This window comes from Phodopus roborovskii, unplaced genomic scaffold, assembly GCF_943737965.1.
Source record: "Phodopus roborovskii unplaced genomic scaffold, PHOROB, whole genome shotgun sequence".
NCBI lineage: Eukaryota > Metazoa > Chordata > Mammalia > Rodentia > Cricetidae > Phodopus > Phodopus roborovskii.
Window position 1 is genome coordinate 39,536,230 of NW_026126517.1, and position 21,130 is coordinate 39,557,359.

Below are 21,130 nucleotides of genomic sequence, written 5' to 3' on the forward strand. Positions count from 1 at the left end.
TCTTCCTTCTTGGTGACACAGCAGGCCTTTTTACATCTATGTATTTAGAGGTGGTGTTGTGTGTGTGTGTGTGTGTGTGTGTGCTAATGTGCTGTGGAGGTGAGAGAACAACTTTTGGGGGTCAGATCTCTCCTTCCATCTTCTGGGTTCTGGAGAACTGAACTCGGGGTTGTTGGGCTTGGCAGCAAACTCTTTTACCAGATGAGCTATATCACCTTCCTTGGCTGTAAGAGTTCTCCAGGCTCTCTGTACATAGGTCCTTTGTCAGCTGTGTGAGTGGCAGTCACTTCTCACTATGTGACTTGGCTTTTCCACACACTCTATTCCTCTCCTCTTACTTTTGCTTTGTGGTACCAGAGACCCACCGGGCCTCTTCTAATGGCATTCCATGGAATAGGAACATTTAAAATTTTGATTTTTTATTTTTACATTTGGCATCATATCTAAGAGGGCTTTAAGGGCTGGAGAGATGGCCCATTGGCTAAGAGCTCTTATGATTCTTGCAGAGGATCTGAGTTCAGTTCTCAGCATTCACATGGTGTCTCACAACCATCTGTAACTCCAGCTCCAGGGGATCCAAAACCCTGTTCTGGCCTTCACAGGCACCCTCACTCACATGAACATACCTGCAAACAGACACACACATGGAATTAAAAATGAAATAAATCTTAAAATATCTTTGCCACAGGAGTTACTCCTACTTTCTTTTTTGTTTTTCCTTTTCTCCCTCCTTCCCTCCCACCCTCCCTACCTCCCTCCCTCTCTCCCCCCTCTTTCTTTCTCTGCCAGAATCTCTCTAAGTACCTCTGGCTGTCTTAGCGCTCACTCTGTAGACCAGGCTGGCCTCAAACTCACAGATCTGCCCGCCCCTGCCCCCCAGTGTGGGGACAGAGGTTTATGGCTTCCCTTATCTTGGTCCTACTTCCCACCCATCTTGAGTTAGTTTTGGTGTGTGATGTGAGATTGGGGTCCAAACTCATTTTTTTCTGCATGTGATTAGATCACTCTCAGTTGTCTTTTGGCTTTTCTAGCCTGTAGAAAGGACTACATTCCCTTCCCAAGAGAGATAGACCAGCCTTGCTGGGATTTCCAGCGAGCAACTGGGCAGCTCCAGCTGGGACATGGGATTTAGATATGGGGTGACTGAGGTGCTTGGATTCCATTACTGGAGTGAAGGCCATCAAGAGTGTAGCTCCATCTTAGAGCAGCAGCTTCTCCTCTCCCCCTCAGTCACACTGACACAGGAGAATGGCAATGGAGGCCCATTCAGACATCACACTGCAGAAGAGGGGAGCAGGTTTTCAGTGGTGGGGAGGAGTGAAGGGAAGCTCAGATAATATCAGCCCCTGAGCACCTGCAGGAAAGGTCCTTGTGGGGGTAGCTCCCCCTCTCCTAGGGAAGATGAGAGCTATGGAGGCTGTCATATGGATGGGTTGTGTGAGTCTGTGTATGTAGGCATAGGGTCACCCAGCAAGAGGAAGCTGGGGAAACTGGCTCTTTACAAGTCTGTTTATGAATGTCACAATGTGTGGCAGGGATGGTTGGACAATGACCTCCAAAGACTAGCATGATTTCATGGTACCGATAGGGAAATTGAGGCCCAGAGAGGTTAGGCATTCTGCCCAGGGTCACACAGGAAGTCAATGGAGAAACAAGACTGGAACCCAGGGCTGCATGGCTTCAAGTCCCTTCCCTTCAGAGCTCTGTTCCATTACTGCCTACATGGACACTTTGGGACAGAAGAAGGCTCTGTCTGGAATCTGCCTCTCCCATGTGATCTGGCCAGGGGGATTAAAATGGTTTAAAAATGGAATCACGCCTGTATTTTTAACAGTCTGGAGGTAGAGGCAGGAAGACTGCTATAAGCTAAAGGCCAGCTGGGGCTGCATAGCAATACCATCTTTCAGAAGGCCACACAGTATGGTTGTATAGCTTGGTGTTCTGTCGGGACTCCTAACAGTAGGAGTGGGGTACCTCTGACTCTTTCGCCTGCTTTGGAACCCTTTTCATCCCAGTGGGTTGCCTCATCCAGCCTTGATTTGAGGGTTTGTGCCCAGTCTTTTTGTACCACATTCTGCTGATAACCCTGTCGGGTCTGCTCTTTTTTTCTTTTTTTTTTGGAAAAGAAACAGAGGAGGAGTGGATTTTGGGGAGAGGGGAAGTGTAGGGGAGGATTAGGAAAACTAGAGGGTGGGGGGAAAGGAGGTCAGGATGTAATATATGAGGGGGGAAGAAAAAAGGGATAAAAAGAAGAAACTAGAAAAGGAAACAAAGCAATACCCAAAACATTTTGTTATAGAAGTACTACCTGTTCATCCCGTTACCTTTGAAATCTGCAGACCGATCCGATATCGATATCCAGGGAGAAGAGCAGCCACAGTCCTGCCATGCTGGGGACCACACATGCAGTGCCTCTGGGGAGGCTGGAGGCGAGGGCACAAAGGCTCTGCAGCCCTAGCTGCCTTGCCAACCTGCGTCTAACCTCAGTTTCTCCAGCTTGTGACTCTTCCCAGCTTCTCCTTAGGCAGCTGGTGTGAGAAAACAGCTAAGCATAAAACACTGTGATTAGCAGGGAGAGGCCTCCCGAGGAACAGCACTGTAGCAGGGACTGGAGGATGAAGACAGGGAAGCTAAGCTGTCCCAGGCTGATAGCAGCTCAAGGCAGCAAGGGCTTGGCCCAGTCAGGGAATGTTAGCATTAGTCTCATGGGAGGAATAGGGAGGTGGAGGTGTTGTCCCAGGCCCTTTCAGGGAGCCAGAAGGACCAAATCGGACCAGGATGAAGGTGGTTTGCCATGCTCAGCCCACAGTAGAAGACCGATAGGATTTGTCCTCTTTCTCAGAACTTTGCTTTGTACACACAGTGCATGTGTTTGAGATGTGTGTGATTATGTTTGTGTAGGTGACATATTCCTATGTGTGTGAGGAGGCAAGAAGACATCAGATGTCCTTGAGGAAGATTTTTCACTGGATCTGAAATTCCCCATTTTCCAGTCAGCCAGAATTGCTGACCAGCAAGCTGTAATGACCCCGTGTCTGCCTGGTGACCCCATGGTGCTGGGGTTACAGCCACACTTGGCTTTTACATGGGTGCTGAGATCCTAGCCCAGGTCCTCATGTGTGTACAGCAAGTATTACCTTCTGAGTATCTCCCCAGACCCTTTCTCAGAACATTTTCACCTGCTACCTCTCTTTTCCACATGTGGGCCATTGCTCTTGATGTCCCCATTCCCCCAGAAGTCGGGGGAGGGGGAGGACAGAGAGAATGAACTCCTAGGAGGACCCAGCAACACAGTGAGACTGGCCGCCTTTAACCAAGTCTGCGGGCAGGAGAGACTTTTTATCCCCTGCAAGTTAATGCAAGCTGTTAGGGAGATAAATAAATGACAGAGCTGCCGATGGACTGTTGGGCTCAAAGCAGGAACATTTGTCTCACTTTAGAAGAAGGACCTGGAGGGCTCAGTCCCATCGACTCCTTCATTGTGCTGTTATCTGCCAGAGAGGTGGTGACACGGCTGCAATTAAGACAAACTTTAGTCTCTAAGTTCCCGCTTGCAATCTTGGGGCTTCAAAACAAGACAAATGATCCCGCCAAGGGAGGAAACAAAGTCTTTTCCAGACTGTGTCCAAAGTCACAGTGAATATTTGTAGTTGTTCAGCAGAAAATTTGTCATTATGGGGCTTGGCTCTGCTGGCTTCCACATCTTCAATGCCCTCCGTGCTTTGTGATGGCCCAGGTCATCTGCGGGACCTCGCTTGGCCTTCCCAAGTGGCTTTATCCCTTGCCAGTCCCCAACTTCTCCTGCCAGCCTGCCGGTTTGCAAGCTTCCCTAGTATAGCAAAGATGTAATATTTGCCAAGGCAGGGCTGATAAAGTCAGTGCCTCTGCAGCCCAGTAATGCCAAGGAAGGCACTGGTTTTGTCCCCTATCCTACACTCTAGTACTTAGGCACTCACCCACGAGGATTACTTAGGGCCTGCATCCTAAGATGTTGGCTGCTTCTGCTTGCCAGGCCTCCCTTATCCCACCATCACAGCAATCATTCTCTGCCACAGTGCCTGGCCCTGACACTGGCCTCTGTCACCCTCCTGCATGGCCCCCCACCTTTGGATGTTATTTTCTAGCTGCATGGACTGAAACTCTCTGATTCCCTCAATGTGGACTTGGTCCAGGACCAGTCTCAGGGGCCAACCTGACCCAAAGAATGAAATCAGGGCCCTGTGTAAGCTGCTGTGAGTTCACAGCGCTCCCGTTCCCATTACTTAGTCCTTGGGACGGGGTCTTTGTTCTTTCTCCTCACAACCTCCTTCCCTGACCTTCTTCCCCACTCCAACTTGTATGTTAGGGGCTGCACAATAGCATATGGTCATGAACTCTGAGGTTAAGGGCCCTGTGAGTCCCCAAACTGAACTCTCTCTCTCTCTCTCTCTCTCTCTCTCTCTCTCTGTGTGTGTGTGTGTGTGTGTGTGTGAGTGAGGGTGCATGCAGGCATGTGTCTGTGGATGGGCGTATGCAGGTATGTGCATATAGATGGGTGCGTGCAGGTGGGCGCTTGTTATTATTCTGGGCTGGGGATGCCCACAGGGGACCATGGTTCAAGCCAGAAGAACTTGTTCAGGAGGCCTGAGAAGACTGCCAAGACTCAAAAGCCCCACCACTTCACGACAAACGGAAACTGAAGGCCAGAGGGTCTGTGTGAGGCTGGTCTCTGAGTCTGGCTCAGAGGTGGTACCTCTTCATGTTGCCATGGGAGTCACAACACGACATTCTTGATGAGCTGCTCAAAGAGCAGACCCCAGGCTCCACCGAGATCCCAGGCTCATAAGAGCACACTGTCTTTGCACTTCACAGTTTAGGGGCCTTTGTTTTGGCATGTGAGGTACATGTGCTGGAGCTCGGTTTGGAACCCTAGCTAAGAGTGAGTGCCAGACAGTAATTTTCTATTTACTTGTTGGTGACCTTGGGCAAGTCATTTTGCTTCCATGGTTTTGCTTCTCCATCTGTGAAATGGGCAGAAGAGTAACACCACTGTCTCTCTCAGGGAGTGTGGAGGAAATTAACATACTGAGTTCAAAGAACACAACCTGGTTTGCAACGACTACTCTCTCCCCACACTTCTGCTGAGATGGAAGACAGATATAGCTCATTTTGTAGAGTGTTTGCTTGCCTAGCATGCCTGAGGCTCTGGGTTCAATTCCCAACACTATAGAAAAATGGGTATGATGGTACATGTAGTAATTCTCAACATTCTGGATGTATTCCCAGTTTAGAGGCAGAAGTTCGAGGTCATCTTTAGCTACATGTTGATTTGGAGGCCAATATGGACTATATGAAACCCTATTCAACCCTCTACCACCAACTGTCAACAACAAAACCAATAATAGCCCCCACTCACTTCTGCTGAACTGGGATTGGGGGACAATGGTTGCTGATGCATCTTGTAAGAACAAGGCTGATTGCTAGCTAGTTCTGGTTTTGGGGTGGTCAGGATCAAGATGCCTCTCTTACAGAGCTCCTCTCATTAGGAAAGCTACCTTACACATTGTTCGCAGAACTTGTCCTGGGCACTGGTCCTAGGGTGCATGGTCTTTAAGGCTCGGGTCTCACTAAATTCTATGGCTGCATCAGGCCCCGAGTGATGGCAGGAGCTTGGTGAGATGAACCCTGAGGTCTGGGCCAGCTGTAGGCTGGCACGCTGAAGTATCACTAAAATCATACAGCCTCTCCCTGGAAGGGCAATAAAGCCTCGCTCAAGGTCCCATCCATGGAGCACTGGACAGGGCACTGGTTGTGAGTGACAATTCCACCATGGTGGTCATTTGGCCAACAATGTTTATCAGGAGCCTCCTCAGCTAAGGTTGTTTTTCTAGGTCTGTGGAAAGCAGGCCAGAGCCTCTGGCTGGTGAAACTTCCATTTTAATGGAGAATGGGAAGGTGTAAGTAAACAATGGGTTTATCATGGTTGCCAAGAAGGGGTACCAAGTCCTGGGAGCACGTGCACTTGGAGGACAGAAGTTGACACCAGGTGTCTTCCTCAGCCCCTTCCCATTTTATCTACCAAGACAGGATCTCTTGATATGTCCTGTGTGTTTCAGTGGTGTGGGTAGTAAGTCTTTCTGGGAAGCCGTCTGCGTGAAGACCTGTAAGGTGAAATGGGTCATATGTAGACAATGGTGAGAGAGATTACCAGGCAGGCCAAACAAAGGTCTGCAGGAGTTGTCACATACTGATAGTAACATGAAAGCCCGAACAGATGTCTAAGCCCAGCTCATTTAATATTCATTGCACTGAATTTGAGGCTCAGGGTCCTCCCACCACTCTTCAAACTCTCCCCCACCCTTTTGTAGTTGTCTGTTTTCCTTTGTCAGGAGGATGGAGATGGGTAGGGCCTGAAGCTGAAGTTTCTTGGCCATCTTCCCATTATTGAGAAGACCTAATCAATCACACAGCTCCCTATTAAACAGGGGTTTTCTGGGAGATGTAGTCTTCCCAGCTCCAGCTCCATGTAATGGAGGGAGTGTGGGAGTGTGAACACTTAGTGGCTTTTGCTTTGGACCTGAGGTGGCTGCAAAAGAAACAAAACTGGAGGCAACAGGAATTGGAGTCACGGATGACGTCACAGGCATGTGTGCATCTGTGGCTTCTCCCCCTCCCATTCTCCCTTATCCTTGTATACCTGTGGTGTGCATGCACACATGCTCGTTACCCGTATGTGGGTCATGCCTGTGTGTGCATGTGCATTTGGAGGTCAGAAGTCGGCATCAGGTATCTTCTCTGATAGCAATTCACTTTATTTACCAAGGCAGGATGTCTTGATGGTCCTACCGATCGGGCCAGTCCAGTTAGCCAGCTTGATCAGGGGATCCTATTCCTTGAGGCCTGGGATTACAGGCAGGCTGCTACACTTACCTTGCTTTTATATGGGTTCCGGGGGTCCAGACTCTGGTCCTCATGCTGGGAGGCCAGCGCTTCATTCGCTGAGCCACCTTTCCATCCACTCCCTTCCCTTGTTTTTTTGTTTGTTTGTTTGAGATATAGTCTCTTATGGCCCAGGCTGATTTTAAACAGAGAATGACTGTGAATTCCTGATCCTCCTACCTCTAGCTCCTGAACGTTGCAGGCATATGCCTGCCCTTTGGCTTGCTCTAAGTGGCTTGAGAAACTTTGAAGGTCAGGATCAACTCTGCATGGTGTTAGCTGCTATGAAGGGCTGCCTTCAGCAGAGGTGGGATTGGAGCTTGGTAGGTAAGAGGCATGCTGACTATCCCCCCATCCCAGGCATTACCAAAAGGAGAGAAAAAGCCCTCAGACATGGATGGAGTAGAGGACAGGAGGCATGAGAGAGTGGACCACTAAGCCTAGCTCCCGCTGCACACTCCTTGGGCACTGTCACTGAAAGGACACAGCAGTGCACAGAAGGCCATGGATGGGATTGGAGTTTGTGTCTCGGCAAGCGGGGTTGTCTCTTAGACCAGGTGGCAACTGGCTTCTCAGGGCTTCCTTGAATCCTCTGCATAAGGGGTACAGCCACACTTCCTCTAGGTGGCTGCAGGATTCCCTCAAGTGGTCACAGGCAGTGAGAGGGACTGGTGGCTGGTGTGAGGAAGGGTTCTGAAGGCCTCTAAATTCTTGCACCTCACTCTTGGTGTCCAGTTTCCTCCCCCTGGCCCCTGGCCACACCAGTGTTGGTGTTGCTTTGCTGCTGGGCCTGTGGCCCGCTCCAGACCAGGAGAGGACTACATTATAACCCAAAGCTTGGGTCTGGACCTGGCCTCAGTACACCTTGCTGTGGGACTTGGTGCAGGCACCTCTGAGCACTGATTTCTCATGTGACAACTGAGTTGGGGCATGCGCCTCAACACAGGAAATGCACAGGACCTTGCAGGTGTCCCTGACAAATGGGGATGTGTATGACAGACTTGTCAAAACAAACCCATTCCAAAGCAATAACAATAACACTTTTACTCTCACCAGTGCTGCCAATGGGGCCTGACCCTTTACAATGAACAGCAGGGAAGGTACCATTCTCAAAACTGCATCACCCTCCCCCCACACCCTCTGTACCATCTCCACCTGCCACATTCATTACCACCCTCTAACCCCCAGATTCAGGGTTCAGCAGAGGCTCTCTCTCGATCGAGGGCTCCCTAGGTAGGGTAGGAGGTGAAAGCAGGAGGCTGGGCCCAGGGCAGCTCTTCCCAATCAGGCAGCAGATGGAGAGGGGTCATGGCTTGTTGTGTCCTTGGTGACTGGTCCTGGGTAGTCAGTGTCCTGCTGAGGCCTCATGGGGGGCCCTGCTGGCTCCGCCTCTCCTCTAGTGCTCTGCACACCCACATGGACACCACAGTGGAGTTTCCATCATTGAACTGCATGATGAACGGATGGCCCTGTGGGTTAGAACAGTAGGTGTGACAGCAGTCTCCAAGCTAGGTGCCTGGTGCTGAGGATGTAGCTCAGCTGATAGAGTACTTGCCTAGATTAATGCAAAGCCCTGGGTTTGATCTCAAGCACCATATAAACCAGGTATGTTGGTATGTGGCTGTAAACCCAGAACCTGAGAGGCAGAGGTAAGAGGGTCAGAAGTTGAAGATCATCCACAGCTAGGTCTTGTTATAAAAAGATAGAGGAACAAACAGATCAAACAAAAAGACATCTAGGCATCTTAGTACGTATTCCAAGGTGTGTTCTAGCCTGGACCTGATTTCTTTCTTTTCAGTAACCCTTCATGGTAGGAAAAGCAGACTAGAATCTTGAGATGTCTCAGCAGGTAGCAGTGCTTGATGGCAGCCTGGAAGACTCCTTGATCTCTGGGACCCACATGGTGTTAGTGGAGAACTGAGTCGGGAAGCTGTCCTCTGATCTACACAGAGGAAGCCAAGCATCTGAGACCTGCCCTAGGAAGCTTAAAGGCACAGTCTGTCTGACTGCTCCTTTCCCAGCTCAGTTTCATGCCAGAGCCACTAGGCCAAGGCCTGGCCCCTGGGCGGCCAGCTTTCCGGTCCAGTTGCTGCCCAGAGAGCAAAGGATCATCTTGTCAGAGGTGTTGTCAATCCCTATTAGTTTCCTCCTTTGTCTCCTGCCCCACCCCTGTAAGTGACTCAGTCTGCAGACAGCAAGCTCCAGGGGGAGGTGGCTGGCAAGAGGAGGGCTGAGGAGTGGCCGTGGTGGTTCAAGGCAGAGGGCTGCACTTCAGAGGGCCCAGCTTTGTTTCCATGTGCTCCTTCTCCTGTTCTAACCTACTTAAGCCCATAGCCAGGCCAGGCTATATTTAGCTGGCATCCTCCCCTCTGTTCTGATACACTAAGATCAACGTCCCCAATCTCAGGCTGTCTGGGGGCTTCCAGGGAGGACAAGCCACAGGGCTGTGAGAGCCACATTGGGGACGAGACTGGAAAGCACTATCCCATTCACCAAGTAGCTTCCTTGACCAAAGACCTTCAGCAGAAGCTTTGTAGCCTCCCTGGAAAACAGGCGCTGGGAAGTTATAGTAAGTGAGCAGGGAGATGAGGGGCCCTGATGCTCACCCTCAAGCCCCTGCTTCTTTTCCCTTCCAGCTGCCTCTTTCTTGCACCCTGGCTTTTCTGAGCCTCTCTCTGACTGTCTCTGTTGATTCATAAGGCTTTGAGCTACTTTTCCAGTGTACCTGTGTGTGGTCCTGGGAATGTGCTAGGCACCTTAGTGCCAGCAACATCTCAACACATCTTCTGCCCCATGGCTATGTGGGTCTACAGTGTCGTGGCCCCCAGCATCTACCAGGATCTGCAGAGGAGCAGGTGGAGCTTGGGGAATGGGAAGAAATAAACACTACCCAGGCCTCTCCAAACTGGCTGATGGGGGGTGGGGGGGAAGGAACGGTCTTTGGAGCTTGTGTTGAGGACTCAGAGCTATGCCTAAAACCTAGCTGGGTACCCTGTTATTTCTCAAGGAACACTGTGGGGGGTTTTCAGACATGACTATAGGACCCCAAGAAAGAAGCCAGGCTGGTGGGGGACTGTGGGTGGCACATGCTTGGGTGGGGTGAGATGAGAGACCCTCCATTTTGGCTTCCATATGCTTTCCTGCCCAGCCTCTGCCTGCTTTCGTGATGGCTTCCTAGATAGAGGACATCCTTCTTGAATTCCCGTGCATGTTCTTTTCTGGACTTGGGAGAGGCGACCTTGTACCCTTCTGAAGAACAAAGACAGAAGCTGTGCTCAGGAGGATGGGCCCCTCCCCCCCAAGCCCAGGGTAACACAGTGTCACTTTCCCAGAATGCCGGGTGACTTTGGGGCCATATGCTCCATCACGGTTATCATCTGTCTGAGAACAGGCAGAGTGGAACCGCAGGAGGGGAGTGGAAGCATCCCTCCTCAGTCCAGCAAGGGCTGACGGCTGCATGGCCGGCAGCATCACCCGGCTGCCCTGTGAGAGTTGGGAAGTAGAGGGACCACCAAGTTGCTGGCCTCCTGGTTCTGTGCAGGCACCTGCCCTTTCCTGACCCTGCCTGGGAGCTGACTTCCATCTCTTGTGTACCACTGATGAGGCGTGCCCTCCCCTGGGTTCTTATATCACCTCACAAGAAAGAGAGCTTGACAACAGGTTTTGTCCCCAGTCAATGTTGACTGGTTTTAGGCACGTAGCTGAAAGGCAGTTAAGGGGGTGAATTGCAGGAGAGACACATGTATGAAGCATGCCAGCAGCCCTGTCTGCAGAGCTTGGCAGGAGCTGTGCAGCATCTTGCTGGCTTCCTCACCAGGCAGTAGGCGCTCTCATTTCCTGTTCTCTTACAGGGCCAAATGCAACAACCGAACTGGCAGGGGCTTAAGTCTTCTGCAACACGTCACAGAGGATAACGATGTAACGAAAGCAGAGATCGGGGCTTGAAGAGGTAGGATGTATTCAAGAGTGGGGCAGTGGAGCGAGCAAGATGAGCCAACAGCCAGAGATGGCTAGCATCATTCACTAGAGATACCTTCCAAATAGCAGCAGGAGGAGCTGTACTGTCTGACCGGCCTCCCCCCCACCCTAGCCTGCTACTGGTCTCTGATGTCCCAGCTCTCAGCTGATGCCCTGCTTTCTGCTCATTTTGGTCTATTGCAATGAGAACTTTCCTGCAGGAGAGACAGCAGACCCTGCTGAGTCTTAGAAAGGCACAGGTGCGGCTGTTATACGGCAGGGCAGGGGCTCCAAGCCTGCCTGCCATGACGGTAAGTGCTACCTGAGACCCAGCCTCTGGATTCCCAGTCTAGTGCTGAGTGAAAACTCCCTGTCTGCTATTAGTTGCCTGAGTTTCCTGCCATATAAGAATTTACCTTTTGGAGTCCCCATGTTTCCCCTCTCTGTGTAATGTTGCTAAGGAACTCCCCACATTTGAATTGAATCTGTGCCTGGGCTGCAGGACCTGGTATGATGTATGATTTGCAACAGGACTCCACACACGCTTGTGGTATGGGAAAATGATATATGTGTGTGTGCAACCTGTATCCACCCTTACCTACCAAGCCTTCACTCTGTACAGGTACTAGCAATTCTGCATATGTATATAGCTAACTTGAACTCTGCTGTGCAGTTATTACTTTGGCTAGGCAAAGATGTGTTACATTTATTTATTATAATGCATTTGTTTAACTATGTAAAGATGTGTTACATTTGTTTATGCTGCATTTGTTTATATAAAGATGTGTTACATTTATTTATGCTGCATATGTTTAACAGTGTAAAGATGCCTCACATTCCTTTATGCTACATTTGTTTAATTATGTAAGGGAGTGTTGCTTTGTCTGTCTAAGGCACCTGTTGGTCTAATAAGAAAACCAACAGCTAGTCAGAGGAGAGATAAGTGAGGCTGGCAGGCAGAGAGAATAAGTAGGAGGAGAAATTAGGCTCCAGAGGAGAGGAGAGAGGAGAAAATGAGGGAGAAAGAAAGAGGGATGCCTGGGGCCAGGCAGTAGCTAGCCAGTCGGGCACAGAGTGGGACATATAGAACGAAAGAAAGGTAAAAAGTCTCAAGGTAAAATGTAGATGAAGAGAAACAGGATAATTTAAGTCAAAGAAAGAAAAAAAAAAAGCTAGCCAGAAATGAGCCTAAGATAAGGCCAAGCATTCACAGCTAATATTACATCTCTGTGTCATGATTTGGGAGCTGGTTCGAGGCCCAAGAGAAGAAAGCCTGTTTCAGAACTCCCCTACCACTAAGGCTTCAGAAACTGGAACAGGGCAAGGAGAGAGCAGGGTGGTTTAAGACCAGGGCACTCTCTCCATGCCGCTTGCCTGCCTGCTGGTATTCTTTGACTTAGGGCACAGTCAGTTTTAACTTTTTGTTTAAAGATTACTGTACATTTCAGGCAGTGACACATTGACTTTAGTGTGGGTTAAAGCCTGTTTATACTCTCCTTATTGAGATTTGTGTGCCAGGCACTGCCAACCATTTATTATTTATACAGTAGCTACACTGAACATTAACATTCCCATTTTACAGATGAGGATACAAGGCACAGAAGACTAAGGCAGCTGTCTAAGGCCACAGAGCTAACCCTTTCTTCTCACTGTCTCCAGAGTCCAACCCTTGGATTACACCATTCTTTCTCTTTAGTGTGGGATGGGGTGGTGCCTGCAGGAAAGCCTGCAGTGACATCATCTGCCTGCTGATGTCAGCTTCTCTGGCTCTCGGAGCAACTGGGTCCAGACTTGGAGGCCAAGGCAGAGGAGCCTCCAGAAACACTGGCTAGTGGCAGCTGAACTCCCTCTGTGGAGTTTGCTCTCCCCAGAACACATTCTTGCTGTTCTTCTTGTGGCACACACTCTCCTACAGGTGTCCTTGTCACCTGAGCATCTGGTCCTAACTCCAATCTGGCTGACAGCTATGGTAGGGCAGCTCTAGCCACAAAGTACCCCCAACAAAGCTTGTGATCAGCTGAGGTTGATCCAGATCTCCTCTGCAGGGCTCATCCTTTTCCACCAGCAACACTAGGTGGGAGAGGATAGCCAGGACCCTCAGTACACAGGTAAAACTGGCTTAGGTGTCTCAGTCATACCCCAAATTAGCAGAGTCCAACAAGCTGCTGTAAGCCTGACAGACAGGGCTGTCCAGTGGCCAAGCAGGCACCTATAAAAGTTGGTGTGCCTGGAGAGGGTTCTGTGAGGCTTGTTGGGAGGCTTTGGGCATCTTTCTGGAGCCACAGACAGTGGGGCATGCTGGCTTCTAGAGATGTTGTTTCATTCTAATTCTGTTAAAGGATACTCTAATCTATGTTTTAAAAACTCAACTAATGCTGGGCAGTGATAGTATATGCCTTTGATCCCAGCACTCGGGAGGAAGAGGCAGGCGGATTTCAGTGAGTTCCAGACTAGGCTAGTCTACAAAGTGAGTTCCAGAACAGCCAGACTGTTACACAGACAAACCATGTCTCAAACAAAACAAACAAACGAATAAACAAAACCCTTTCAACTAATAAAAACAGCATGTGCTTGGCCTTGCTCAATTCAAAGTACAGCAATGAACACCTTGTCTTTTGATGTTGTTTGTAGGTTTTAGAGGCAAAGCCAGTCAATTTGTTGAATCTGTGCACCACTGCTGATTTCAAATGTATGGGCTGTGTGGTACACTGGCTATCTGAAAACACTCAGGGCTGTGATATGCCACTTTGACTGTACCTGAGTATAAAGTCATGTGAGCACATCATCAAAGCCTAGGCACATGGTCAGCCAAGTGACACAATGAGGTGGGGAGTGGCCAAGGCTGACTGTCTCACAGCATCAGTTCTAAAGCCTGGAGCAGCTCTGTCTGCACTCTGTGTTCACACAAGATTATATAAACAGTGCATACTGTCAGTGGCTAAGTCTTGAAATAAAATTTTCCAGCTATTCCTTTAAAGTTCTTAAAATTAATTTAATTTTAATTATGTATGTACATGTATGTCTGTGTGTGGCTATGTGTGTTTCATGAGTGCAGATGCCTGTGAAGTCCAGGAGAGGGCATCTGATCCCCTGGAAGTGGAGTTATAGGGGGTTTTGAGCTGCCTATGTTAAGGCCGGGTCTGGCAACACAGGCCTAACAACTCCAGCTATTTGGGAAGCTGAGGCATGGGTATCACAAGTTCAAAGTTTGTCTGGGTTACAGAGTGAGTTCTTGGCTAGCCTGGTTAACTTAGTGAGGTTCTGCCTCAAGTAAAACAAAAGCTAGGGAATACAGCTCACTGGTAGAGGGCTCGCCTGGCAAACACAAGGCCCTAGGTTAAATAACCAGCATCACACATATACACACTTGATGGGAGATGCCATTCTGTAAATATGTTTCTCTTACTGGTTAATGAATAAAGCCCTGTTGGCCAATAGGGAAGCAAGATAGATGGGACTAGGAGACAAGGAGGACTCTGGGAGGTGTAGTAAAGATGAGTCAAGATGTAAGATGTAAAAGAAGAGGTCTGGACCCTCTCTCCAGTAAGCTAAGACCACATGGAAACACTTAGATGGATAGAAATGGATAGAATCTTTAAGACAAGCTAGCCAACAAGAAGCTCAGACCTTGCATGTAACACAAAGGATTGAGAATGATCAGTTCTTGGGTGTGGTGATACATAACAAAAAAACTCACTGTTCTGGGGAGGCAGAGGCACAGATCCCTGTGAGTTTGAGGTCAGCCTGGTCTACATAGTGAGTTCCAGGACAGCCAGGGCTACATAGTAGTGAGACTCTGTCTTATAGAAAGAAATGAAAAGAATCAGTTTTATTTTCCATTCAAAATTGTATTTCCTTTTCCATAAAAAAAAAAAAAAAAAAAAAAAAAAAGTCTGTCTAGGAGAAAAGAAGCAAACTGGTTGAAAGTTTGGATCACCAAGCCCTGTGCAGTATTTTCTAAACCAGGACACGAGGAACTTGTGATACTTAGCTATTCTATTATTGAGTCACAGTGCTTTGTAAGGGGACACTGAAGGGAAATGAATGTGTAGAGCCCATGTGCTTCTGTGGCTGCGTGTTCAGAGGCAGTGTAGCTGGCCATGAACAGGCTGAATGACAGAGCGGGCACACTTTGTCTGGTTATGAGGGCTGCTTTTAGTGTGCCCGCCTCACTGTTAAGGAAGGCAAAGGGGCGATTTAGTAATAAGCAATGTGTTCGGCTTTTCCAGGAGACTTGAATTCAGCCAAGCTCTCTGTGAAGGTGCTGGGGTTGAGCTATGCCTGGGCTTCAGGGCCCTGGGGCTTTTTATTTGGCATTTCATTCTCTTTCCTTCTCTTATTTTAGACAGGTCTTATGTAGCCCAGATGGCCTCTATACTTACTACATAGCCAAGGATACCCCTGAACTGCTGATCCTCTGTCTCTACTTCCCTTATGCTGGGATGATGGACATGTATCCTATGCTCAGTTTTATTTATGCTAGGGATGAACATCAGGGCTCACTAAATGCTGCGCAGGCATTCTGCCCACTGAACCACAAAGGCACAGCCCTCTCTAGCACATGGTTATTTGGTGACCTCAGAAAATAACAACACCTCAACAATTTGACATCCAATTTCATTACTAATTTAAAAGCAAAGGATCATACTGCCTCTCACAATTTATATAAAATATTTTGCTTAATTTTATTTAGTGAGACAGCTTTTGCTTCCAGATCTACAGCTGCTGTGCAGCTTATGCCACTATCAAGTAACACCTCACCTTAGACAACGAATCTGGAAGTTAGACTACAATTTGAACCTTTGGTTTTTATCAAGTTCTTCAAGGCACTGCTCAAGCCGATTATCTTGGCTTGAAGACTTATTTTTGGGACAGGGTCTCTCACTGCAGTAGGAGCTCATGTATTTGGCAAAAAGGCTGACAGTGAGCCCCAGATCTCTGCTTGCCCAGTGCTGGGATTACTGATGCACAGGCCATGATGCCCAACTGTTTTATTTTTTAGGGGAGTGTGTGTGTGTGTGTGTGTGTGTGTGTGTGTGTGTGTTCGGTCTCTGTGTAGCCCTGGCTGTCCTGGAACTCACTTTGTAGAGCAGGCTGACCCTGAACTCACAGAGATCCGCCTGCCTCTGCCTCCCTCATGCTGGGACAGCTTTTGTGTGGGTGCTGGAATTTGACCACATCTTCAAGCTCATGGCACAGCACTTTATCCACTCTGTCATCTCCACAGACCCTGAAGGCTTAATTGTAACAAGGGCAGCCTCCCCTTCTTCAATCTCAAACACAAAGAAATGACCAAATACAAAAAAACAGAGAAGTGATGGTGCAGAAGGGAGAGCAGGGCCAGAACTATGCAGCACCTATTAGCAAAACTACACAAGGAGGATGAAACTGAAAGACGGGTCTGGGGTCAACCAGCCATCATGGGCACACGGCTCTATACATGGTAACAAAGAATCCCACTCAAGGGCAAGAACCTATGTAAAGGAATTAAAGAATCAAAGAAGATGATGTCTCCAGAAGTGTAGATATGTAGAGTCTTTAAAAAGGAGTGTGTGATACATTTTAAATATTTATTTTTTCAGATTTGTTTTTATTTTATGTGTAGTGGTGTCTCCCCTGCCTGTCTGTCTGTCTGTGTGAAGGTGTCAGATCCCCTGGAATGTGAGCTGCCATGTGAGTGCTGGGAATTGAACCTGGGTCCTCTGGAAGAACAGCCAGTGCTCTTAACTGCTGAGCCATCTCTCCAGCCCCTACATTTAAAATCTTTAAAATATAGTTTTCCTCTCTCTCTCTCTCTCTCTCTCTCTCTCTCTCTCTCTCTCTCTCTCTCTCTCTCTGTCTCCCCCCCACCCCATGTCTCTCTGTTAGGTACTGAGTTTATATGGGATTTGCTTTAGTTATCTGGGAGCTTCCTGGGATGGAATAGCTCATTCACCAGAAAAACTGAAGTACACACTCTGCCACCTGAATGTTGGAACACCAATATTAAACACACCAAAAGATATCATTTTGCCCATGGCCTTTCTGGAACATTCTCTAGGAAGCTATGTGTGTTGTCACAGGGGCATAGAGACCTGCCATCCTATAAATTCAGTAAAGACATATGGGGCACCTAGGGTCCAGGTTGCTCTTGGCTTCCTCTGGAGTTTGGTTACCTCTAAGATTTATGCTCACAATGGAGGCAAAGAGGAAAAAAAAATGTCTCCTAGAGTAGATATATAACCTCATTTTGTTTTTTAATAACATTAGGGATGACACCTTCTGACATAATCCTGGAACGATTGCAGAACAGCTCAGAAACTCGGTGGGAAGTTTTATATTTTGGCTCTGAAGCATTTTGTGGTGGCAAGGTCAGGTAGAGAGGGCCAGGGAAAGGAGCCAGAGAGCTTCTGAGAGTGAGTGTCAGCTGCTTTAATTTTCTCTGTCAACTGTGAAAATTAGATAAACAATGACAAACCAGGCTTTTTAAATGAACTTGTCACTTCTGGTTTTCTTGATACAGGGTAGCATTTTTCAAGTCCTTGTAGCCCCAAAGACAGATTTAACCCCTGAGAGAGCCACCTAAGCTTTTGAAAGGCCTCACATCTGAAAACAAAGGCTTTAGTCCAACTTCATACCCCTTAAAAGAAAGCAAAATTCTCCTTGAAATCCAGGCATTCCTCTCACAACATTAAGGGGACTTTGCCAGCAGGTGTTTCAGGGTGTATAAGGCTGTGGGAGGGTTTGGGAGGGCCTCAGGTCCCTTCTCACATCATCATCTTTGTTTCCCAGACCAAGTCAGTCCTTCATCATAGTCCCTCTGCTCTTGCCCTCCTTTCCCAGTGGAAGTCCTTTCCCAGTGTTCTGGAATATAGAAGGTCGCACAAGTCCCCACCATCCCCTCCCCACACAGGTGAGCACAAACCGCCTCCAGAGTGCTGGGGATTTTTAATTACAATTACTTGCTTGCTTGCTTATTTATTTATTTATTTATTCATTCATTCATTCATTCATTTATTGTGTGTGTGAGCTTGTGTGTATACATGCTATATCATATATGAGGATATCAGAGGTCTACTTGCAAGAGTCAGTTTTCTCTGTCTACTGTGTATGACGTCCCAGAGACTGAGCTCAGGTTATCAGGTGGTGTCAAGTGCTTTTATGCACAGTGTCACCTTGTCAGCCCCAGATTAGTGGCCCTTTCTGCCTTCACAGCTTTTGCTCTTGGGGCAGCTATTCTGTGATGACATGACTTAAGCATGCTTTGAAGAGAATGTTTACAGGCAGTGGCTTCTGGGCAGGTGTTCATTCCACAAAATGTAGTCAAGTTCCTTCTCACAGCTACCCAGCTAATGGCACTGCTGCTACTCTGTTCCATTTGTTTGTTAGAAAACTAGGCTCAGCCATGCTAATTGATTTGGCCAAGGCAGGTGTGAGATTTGAAGTGGAGAGGCTCTGAATCTGTGCCTTTAGTTCTAATGTAGCAACATCACATAGGCTTACAACAGGTCAAGGGCCCATGTTATCACCAAAGGCCCTATCAGAAAGTTATATCAGCCAGGCATGGTTCAGCACCTGAAGGACAGAGGAAGAATGAGTTCGAGGTCAGTCTGGGATACATAAGGAGCTCCTGAGTTATGTAGCTAAAAACAGACAAAGACAAAATGAATGAATGAATGAATGCTAACTTCTTTTACAGGCAGAGCTCCTGCACTTAGAGGTGGTGATGGTGATGCTCCAGGCTCAAATCTCATTGGCTGGTGCCTAACCTTCACCTTCTCAGTTTCCCACTACTCTTGCTCCACATCCTACAACCTGTAGAAAGAACTCCCCTGCACACCAAAGTTGCAGATGCCACGTCTGCCCTGGAGAAACGTTACCGTAGGTGCTACGAAGCCATCTGATCCCTCTGCCTCAGCCTCATCTTTGATTCTGAGGCTGTTCTGTTCACTGGAGGAAGACATCCTCCTCTAAAGAGCCCAAGATTCCAAACCATTTCTGATGGCAGCCAATGATCTGGAAAGGGCTGTGTGTGTGTGCTCACTAAAGAGGTGCCGTACGGGCTGACCACCATCTAAAGGTGCATCGGGGCTGTATGAGGAAGCAGGGAACAAGCTACCTGTGGGTCCCAGGCCTTCTTCGTTCTGTGAACACTGTCTCCTAAAAATACAGGAATAGTCTCACACCTCTGTCACAGGGAGATGGTGAGAAAGTCAGTGCAAGCTGTCCAAGGCCAATCCTGTGGTCGTGACATCAACTGGCCTCAGTTCTGAAGCACCTATCACAGTCTTCTTCAAGAAAAGGTACTGCACCCAACACCCATGCTAAGAGCAGTGGACACTAAGCCAGGTTTTGACATGATTTGCTGACCTTACACAGCACACAGGTTGTAAGATGGGTAGTGGGGTCTGAGACTCTGCTTTCTAAGTACGAAGGCCCCTCATCACTTGGAGGTGCAGCCCTACCCCCTGGAGTCTTAGCCTTAAAGAACCAACTTGCTCTCATGTGAAACAAGGCCAACCTGACTTCTCCTGGGCTCAGCTGCCCATGTGAGAAAAGCACAAAATAGAAACAAGGAATCCAACTGTTGCACCCACCAACAGCCTACAGACAAGACTGCAGTGCCCTCAGACAGCATTTCAAATACAGTTTATTAGTGTGTGATATGAAAAGGGTATTTTTATTGCATGATATAATGCAATGGGACCTTGGGCGCTCTGTGGAAAGACCTCACACTCAGAAGTGTAATGAACCCATAGTCCCAAAAACATTATACTGTACATTAACCTATCATTAATGGCACATTAGGGCTAGGGGCATTGCACGCTTGCTGGTCAGGGCTCCATCAGGACAGTGTTGAGAAAACCACACAGTCTTCCCAGGCTTAAAACAAATAGAGAAAATAAATATTCCTGATATCTACAGACAGCTTTAAAGCAAGTTCAGTCCTAGCTCTGCCTTGCAATTTCAAAGCCTGCTTTTGAAAAAAGGAAGTTACACACTGAACAAAGAGAGAAGAAAATGACTGTGTTGCTCTGTACCCCGGCTAGTAGTGTACCCCAGCTAGTGGCTACACAGCCTCAGTGCTGGCTCAGCAAGGTCCAGAGCAGAGAATACCTCTGGTAGTGGGAAAACTGCCTGGAGGGGACACAGATCTTGCAGGGGTGGGAAGGTGCCTTGGCAGCCACGTATCCATACTCTTATTTTCCAGTCTGGGAAGTCAGGCTCAGAGATATGAAAAATGGGAACACAGCCAAGCAGAGAAATGGCAAATGATGTAAAAACAAAATAAACAACAACAACAACAACAACAAAAACCCCAACTAGCCAACAAACAGAAGAAAAACTTCTCATTCTCAACTTAATAAAAGAAATGCCAATCAAACAACAGACACACATTTAAACACTGATCAGAAGGCAAAAATTAAAGGCTATCTACAATTTATCTCAGATGAGGTAAGGAAACAGTTTTTAAAATATATGTAAAACAATTGCCTTAAAAATTAAATGTATGGGCTGGAGAGATGGCTCAGTAGTTAAGAGCACTGGCTGTTGTTCCAGACAACCTGGGTTCAATTCCCAGTATCACATGGCAGCTTAAAACTGTCTACAACTCCTGTTTCAGGGATCCAACATCCTCACAAGGATGTACATGCAGGTGGAACATCAATGTAATAAAATGTAATAAAATGCAAATAAATTATTTAAAAAATTAAATGTATGTATGTATGTATGTATGTATGTATGTATGTATGTACATATGGTGCAGAGGTCAGAGGAGAACCTGTTGGAGTTGGTTCTCTGCTTTTCCAATGTGGGACCCAGGGGTTGAACGCAGGTAGTCTGGCTTGGCAGCATTCACCTTTACCCACTGAATCATCTTGTCAGTCTGAGAGTCATCATCTTAATAGTAAAAATACAGTAACAGCTAACATGTTCTAGGAGAGTTCTGGTTAAATAAACACAGTACAGCCCTGTTATGGAATACCAAGTATTCACTAAGAATGATGACTTTTTGATGATGTAGGAGGATCTAGAAGGCATGTGCAAACAAAGAGCAAAGAGAAGAATGAAAATAATTTAAGCTTGAGGATATACACTGGTGGTCAGCTCTGGGGATGGGGCTGGGCCCCTGAAGTACAGAGGAGCCTGGCTTCTTGTCCTGGGTGAGGCATTAACAACAGTTTACAATCTAGTTTTGGGACACGTACTTGGGAACCTAGCACTTCCCATCACCTGTGCTGAGCGCTTTTCCCGTGTGCCTGACCTTGATCGA

At 47.8% G+C, this 21,130-nt stretch overlaps 1 protein-coding gene across 3 annotated transcripts in view; it reads right to left on the reverse strand.

Annotated features, from left to right (window-relative positions):
* Positions 1–8,050: 8,050 nt before the first annotated feature.
* Map2k5 (mitogen-activated protein kinase kinase 5) overlaps positions 8,051–21,130 on the reverse strand; it is a 217,283-nt gene continuing 204,203 nt past the window's right edge. Inside the window, exon 21 of one of the 3 annotated variants that reach the window (XM_051197716.1) lies at positions 8,051–8,387. In XM_051197716.1, the coding sequence (XP_051053673.1) occupies positions 8,283–8,387 (105 nt within the window). In that variant the 3' untranslated portion in view covers positions 8,051–8,282. The remainder of the gene's footprint in view (positions 8,388–21,130) is intronic. The other 2 variants (XM_051197718.1, XM_051197715.1) reach the window with 2 other exon arrangements.